Source organism: Antedon bifida, chromosome 6 (genome assembly GCF_963402885.1).
Source record: "Antedon bifida chromosome 6, ecAntBifi1.1, whole genome shotgun sequence".
Taxonomy (NCBI): Eukaryota; Metazoa; Echinodermata; class Crinoidea; order Comatulida; family Antedonidae; genus Antedon; species Antedon bifida.
Window position 1 is genome coordinate 24,264,187 of NC_136231.1, and position 6,584 is coordinate 24,270,770.

At 37.2% G+C, this 6,584-nt stretch overlaps 1 protein-coding gene across 2 annotated transcripts; it reads left to right on the top strand.

The window, feature by feature from the left end:
- The first annotated feature begins 2,214 nt into the window (after positions 1–2,214).
- On the top strand, positions 2,215–5,315 carry LOC144844389 (calponin-1-like). Of its 2 annotated transcripts, none has more exons than XM_078701278.1 (5): positions 2,215–2,557; positions 3,779–3,912; positions 4,028–4,094; positions 4,699–4,803; positions 5,043–5,315. In XM_078701278.1, the coding sequence occupies exons 1-5, from the start codon at positions 2,504–2,506 to the stop codon at positions 5,112–5,114; spliced, it is 432 nt and encodes a 143-aa protein (XP_078557404.1). In that variant the 5' UTR covers positions 2,215–2,503; the 3' UTR covers positions 5,115–5,315. The 2 variants fall into 2 exon arrangements, with proteins under 2 accessions (XP_078557404.1, XP_078557405.1); XM_078701279.1 differs by having other exon boundaries at positions 2,433–2,546; positions 3,771–3,912.
- The last annotated feature ends 1,269 nt before the right edge of the window (positions 5,316–6,584 follow it).

Consider the following 6,584-nt stretch of genomic DNA (forward strand, 5'->3'; position numbering starts at 1 on the left):
CAAAAAAATCATTTTTAAAGACTCTAATAATAATTTTGACCCAAAAAAAAACGAATTGGATTTTTACTGTAAATTGAGCAACAATTAAACATATACCAAGACATTTGAATTCGCAGTCATTTTTTAAATTCAAAAGAAATGTTAAAGTATCACTGTGATAGTTGACATTTTAACATTATCATAATTATCATAGGTGATTATGTATAGTAATAAGTATAAGTATAAGTGCAATTCTGGGCTCTATTTTCATTATTCGGCTCTGCCCCAACCATAATGGTGGGCTAGTACTACTGGAGACTTAATATTTAATTTCATATTTCAATGAATAGAAGCTCTATTGTCCTGGAGAGTCTTATATAGTTTGTTTCATATAATTTTAAACCATGTAAAGTGCCTTTTTTTTCGGGCGGGAACCTCTGCAGCTCTATTTTTCAAAAGCATGGTGGGGTACGGAAGATTCTTATACATTTGTTTAAATTGATGTCATTTCCCGGGGACCTTGCAGCTCTATTTTAAACAGTTTGGTGTGCCGTGCGTTGTTATGCAAATGAGTTTGCGCAGGTGTATTATGAGGAAGATAGTATGTTAGTCATTCGCGGTCAACACGCCACACTGTTAAATTTTGATGTTGATGATTTCAAATCATGTAAATGAAACATTTTCCGGGCGGGAACCTAGCAGCTCCCCTCTTTTAGTTTGCAAAAGTAATCTCGAAAAGAAGAATGTGGAAGAGAGCCCAACCAAGTGTACTAAAAATGAAGGAGCACATGAGCTTCTTTTCGAGGTTTATGGCAGTCTATTTATTTAATAGAAAATAATGCCATGATGATTTTTAAAAAGGTCCACTTGTTTAGGCCTGACATTTACAACCCTCAAAGTAAAAGAAAAAAAATTCATTATTTTCAATTAAAAAAAAAAAAAATTCCGTAGAGCTTCGAACCCAATCTACCCCAGAGCTGAGAGCACTCAAACCTGAGCATTACCCATTAGGCTACAAAGTAGTACATGACTGAACAGCTTATAATAGTCTATTTATACGTGTATTACGTAATTCATCATTACATCATAAATATCCTATTAACCTTGTTAAAACCAAAATGATCAGTTAGCTCAGTCGCCTGAGCGTCGTGTTAACAACACGTATGTCGTGGGTTCGATTCCCACGCTGGTCGGTGGAATAGAGTTAAAGGTATGCGACCAACTGTGTTTGGGGTTCACAGAATTATACGTCCCCCTTTCCACCACACATCATGAGGCGACAACATCAATGCATCTGGTGATGTGCTGGAAACGACCCCAAAAGGCTGTGGCAGGGCCTTAGTGCTGAGGCAGGGAGAGCACATTTAACATCTTTTTTTCAATTATTTTTTTTAAACCTGTATTCGATCTCGTAAATTTTATGTTTGCCGCCCTCAATTTTAAAAGAAATTGAATTTATATTTTTATCGCAGGTGTACGAAACGGGTTGGTATGCCGTGCGTTGTTATGCAATGGTTGTGCAGGTGTAGTGGGAAAGGTGATATTGTTTTGATTTTGTTAATCAATGTTGCTACATTGGTAGCGAAATGTCCGATTCATGCAAGATATTGTATTGTAATATGTTATGAATAAACGTTTATAGTAGTTGGTGTGTATGGCCGCACCGTCCCAGAATAAACATGTTTTAAACAGATAGGTTGTCTCCGATGGTGTTTGTATGGGTTAATGGAGAGTGAAATAAGATCAAATATAGAACATTTGCAAAGATGACGATTTATAGACCAATTTCGAAGCTTAGACTAATTCCGCCGCCGGGCTAGATCTTATGCACTATACGAAGTCGAGTTTTTAAAGTAGAAAACCCACCTAAAATTTTGAAGTGGATAGTTGAAATGTTAACATTATCATAATTTAAATTATCATCAGGTGATTGTAATAAGTATAAGTGCAATTCTGAGATCCACCGGTGCCAAATTTGATCCACTGGACCAGTTACCGTAGTACAATGTAGGCCTAGAGTCATAAATGATCGGCGGATCAGATTTGAACCGCATACTGTCTTGATATTCGGGCGGATAAAAAGCAGGGAAGAATTAAATTTCCCTGATAAAAATTAAATAATAGTAAACGCCTCAGTCCTTCGAATGAACTTTCTAAAAACCCTCTGTATTATCCGAACAAACACGGTGTGTATTCATTGTAAAATATATGATTCACTGGTCACGGCGTTTATGATCCAAATATCGTCGTCAGGGAGCAACTATGATTAACTGAGAACTGAACTCACTTTTGCAATATTTTTCATCAAATGGCACAAATTCTTTGTCATCTGTTTTGGATACAATAGCCAATCAAAAGCTGAGCTACTGTAGTACAGGTGTGGATATACTTGTGCGTTACGTAATAGAAACAAAACGAAGGTAGTTACAAATAAATACAGTACTTACTACTGTATTAAGCTTGTCATAGTACTACATATAAGTCTTGATATCAATCAAAACAGAAACCAGAAGCAGAAACAATCATGGCTCAACGACCTAAAGACGAACAGGAGACACACGTTGAAGCTTCTAAAACGGTAAGATAGGCTTAGACCTATTTATAATAGAATAATAAAATATAATATAGAAGTAGGCCATACGTAATTAAGGGGCTCCGGCCCGTTTCCATCTGGTCTTTTGCCCCGGCCTATAATAGCAACCGGCCTTTCGCCACCCGGCCTTTCACCACCTTAGGTCTTTCGCCACCCGGCCTGTTACCGCCTTAGGTATTTTACCACCTGCCCTGTTGCCACCCGGCCAATTGCCACCCGGCCAATTGCCACCCGGCCAATTGCCACCCGCCCAATCGCCACCCGGCCTTACCGCCTTAGGTATTTTACCACCTGGCCTGTTGACACCCGGCCTTTCGCCACCTTAGGCCTTTCGCCACCCGGCCGATTGCCACCCGGCCTGTTACCGCCTTAGGTATTTTACCACCTGGCCTGTTGCCACCCGGCCTTTTGCCTCCCGGATATTAGATTTGTTTAAATTCCAAAATATTGTATACCACCGTTAGTCATAGACAGGTGGATCCCAGACGGTTTAATGAATTGGCCCCTAGTCACAAATAAATGTACTGCAGAGGGCGGGGAAAATTATAAACCTTTATATTGCCCAGAGACTATACGCGCCTTTGTCGCAATCACGCCAGTTTGGCAGTTCTCCCTCATAATTGTTCTTTAAAATGAAAAGCAGGTTGAAATGACCTAGGTGGCAACAGGCTTAGTGGCAACAGGCCGGGTGGTAATGGTCGGGGGGCAACAGGCCGAGTGGCAAATGGATGGTGGTGGCAATTGGCCGGGTGATGAGCCAAATGGCCGGTGGTGGCAAATTGGCCTATGTGTCAAAAGACCGGGTGGCAACCTCGTTGCAAAAGTTTGGATGGCAACGGGCCGGGTGACAAAAGGCCAGGTAGCAACGGGCCTAGACCCTTTTAAGTATAAAGATTTGTTTAAATGGATTCCGTTATTACAAAACAAAGTAGCCTATAGCGATCTTTTGAATAGTGTTGTCATGGCGGAGAAAAGGGTGGTTGGAGCACGTGACCCTGTGGAGTTTTCGAATAAGGATAGGCCTGTTGACAGCCTTATTAAAAAATCTGGTATTTTAGTATCTATGCGGAAATACTCATAAATTCATATTATTTAGAAAACCAGTTCTACACTAAAATGTACAGGCCCTACTGCAAAATGAAAACACACATTGAAATCATTAGTAATACATTGGGATAAATAAAAACAATAATATTACTTTGTCAGAATAAATACAATTTGGACATGGCAACGGCGGTCCTTAAATGGATAGACGGAGTTTTAACAGACACCAATATTGCTAGTACACCTGGACCCGATGAAGTACACGATCAGTTAAAAGATGGAATAATCCTTTGTCGGTTAGTATCATTAAGACCTGAGGAGATCCTTAAAATGTTCACATATTTTATACGTTTACTGTATTTATTTTTAAGGGGCTACTATTTTACAGGTTTTTAAAATATTTTTTTTCAGGCTCATGAATTCTTTGGAGCCTGGAAGTATTAAAAACGTTAACAAAGGCAAAGTTTCTTTTGCAATGGTGAGTTTCCATTTAGTCCTTAGAAGCAGTCATGGACTAATGATGACCTCTCTGTGAGGATTTTGGGTCTAATAATACATTGTTACCAACTTGAAAACGAACCCACCCTTCTCACTCACAAGCGCGTGCATTTATAAATCCATTTTCTCTTTATTTTTATTAAATGCCTCTAGGCCTAACTATTCAATTTCCGTATTTTTGGTAATATTTCACATTTGAATAAATATTTTGGGGTTTTTTGTTTGTTTGAATTGTCCACAAATTCTAAAATCTGCATATTGAACTTTTTTTCTACTAACAACAAATATAATTTCAAAATAGTGAAAATATATAACATTCCTATAAGGGCGTTTTGATATGTCAGTCATAAATAACGCTAAAAAAATTGGCTCTCTCCGTTCGCAACCTGTGACGTATTGATTAAGTTGCGTTGATCAGGTGCGTTAAGTTGCATTAAGTTTAAAATCGTTAACGATTATAACAGGAAAAAATCAACGTTAAAAATCGTTAAAATCTGCAATCGTTACGTGTCCATGTGCATTTAAATATCACCAACTTCAATTATTACATATTTTCGTTAAATGCTTTACATTTTTTTTTAAAGATGGAAAACATAGGTTACTTCAATGAACAATGTAGACAATATGGAGTCCAACCAGATTATCTCTTCGTAACAACAGACCTCTTTGAGCGTCAAAATATGGCCCAGGTAAGATTCCTTACATTTTTAGAAGTATATAGAATGAAAATCAGAGATTCTAATTTCCTCGGCAAATACTTCTTACGTTGTTTTAAGTGGATAGATAGGGGTATAAGCCAAATGTATCAATACTTTTTCATTATGAATAATATGCAGGATAATATGCCTCGACTGTATTTATCACTACATCTCCATCTAAACCTCCCGATATTTATTATAACAGTTCATAAACTTTTTTTAAACTCTAGGTTCTCATCTGTTTACGAGCACTTGGGACACTTGCCACCAAACGTGGTGTCGAGCCGGCTATTACTATTTGAGAAGGCCCGTACAAATCGCTATACTATTGTACCTGCAAATGATTGAATACATGGCAACAACTTATTACGACGCGCCACTGATTAGGCGTCTTCATTTTTGTGCCAATGTTGTGATTTCCGATTTCTGAAGTCATTCCTGTTTTTCTCGTATAATTCCTTGACAGATATACTGCATTAAAATTTTTTAAATGTCTAAAATAATGTCTATATTTTTCTATTTAAATTTTCCTAATAAAAAACGTTTCTGATATTTGGTCGCTTAGTACTATACTGTGAATGTGAATGGCGTTCGGAAATACAATTATGATTATGTCACTGAAAAGTGTTGACATAATACGTCAACTTGAGGGCACTATGCTTTGGCAAAATATGTCAACTTGAGGGCGCTATGCTTTCACAAAATGCAGAGTTAGATTAGATTAAAGTCATGTAATATGCAGAACAAATTGTGTAGGCCTACAAAGTGTCTCCATTAATGCATGTAAAGTATAAGAGAAAAAATAATGTTTTAAATGAAAGCACTCAGAAACTGATTGAAGTACTTTGCAATATATATCCACAGAGAGGGAGCATTTTTTTTTGCTTTAGGTATTAGCTTTATGGTTCAATTCAAATGTATGTGGTGTTTATAATTTGTTTAAATAATGTTTAATACAAACAAACTCCGGCATTGCAATAATGACCTTTCTAAAATCAAGATTGACCAGAATAATGGTCGAGGAGTGTCGTGAAGCTGTGCCGATTTGCGATAGAACAGAAATCAATACCTTTAGGTCATTATTAATATTACATAGATCAGCCTACTTCCGATTGAACTTCCTGAAAGTAACAAGTATGGCATGCTGCTCAAATCGCCGCCCTATTATTTAATAATTTATTGTTTATAAATCCTAACACAGTATGATTGTTTTATATAATACCATGTTCAAATTTCGTATTTAGAATACTTTAGGATTGGGCGGATACCGGATACAACTTCGTTTATCTGCGTCACCATAATCAACCATAAAAGAGTGGATAATAATAGTGGTGGTTTTACCGTCTATTTGACGCGCCATACCTTTTGTATGGCCTTGTTGAGTGTTAATTGTTAAAGGATAATAAAGTAATATTGAATAGGAAATCGTCGCATATTAAACCAGAACTGCTATAGTAGTAGTTGGGAAAACATAATCATCAGACTTAATAGTATATTTAATTATCACAATCAAGCAAAGACTACAACATTTAACCATCATGGCTGATCGACCTAAAGGTTTTGGTTTTTCAGCTGAGGTAGCTGCAAAGGTAAGAAACATAATTATAAGTAATAATATAGTACGGTAATTAAAGTATGATAATACAGTAGTAGTACTTTGATATAATGAGACCTACCAGCACACATAGGCCATGCCTACTCTGTGTCGATATAGGCCTACTACTACAAATCCACGGTTCTGGCCCGTCTGGGTGGGAGAGGTTCGTTGGTAC

Coding starts and splice junctions, on each gene's coding strand:
- LOC144844389 (XM_078701278.1), top strand. CDS start 2,504: ATGGCTCAACGACCTAAAGACGAACAGGAGACACACGTTGAAGCTTCT. Junction 3,913..4,027: donor GATGGAATAATCCTTTGTCG/GTTAGTATCATT, acceptor ATTTTTTTTCAG/GCTCATGAATTCTTTGGAGC. Junction 4,095..4,698: donor GCAAAGTTTCTTTTGCAATG/GTGAGTTTCCAT, acceptor TTTTTTTTAAAG/ATGGAAAACATAGGTTACTT.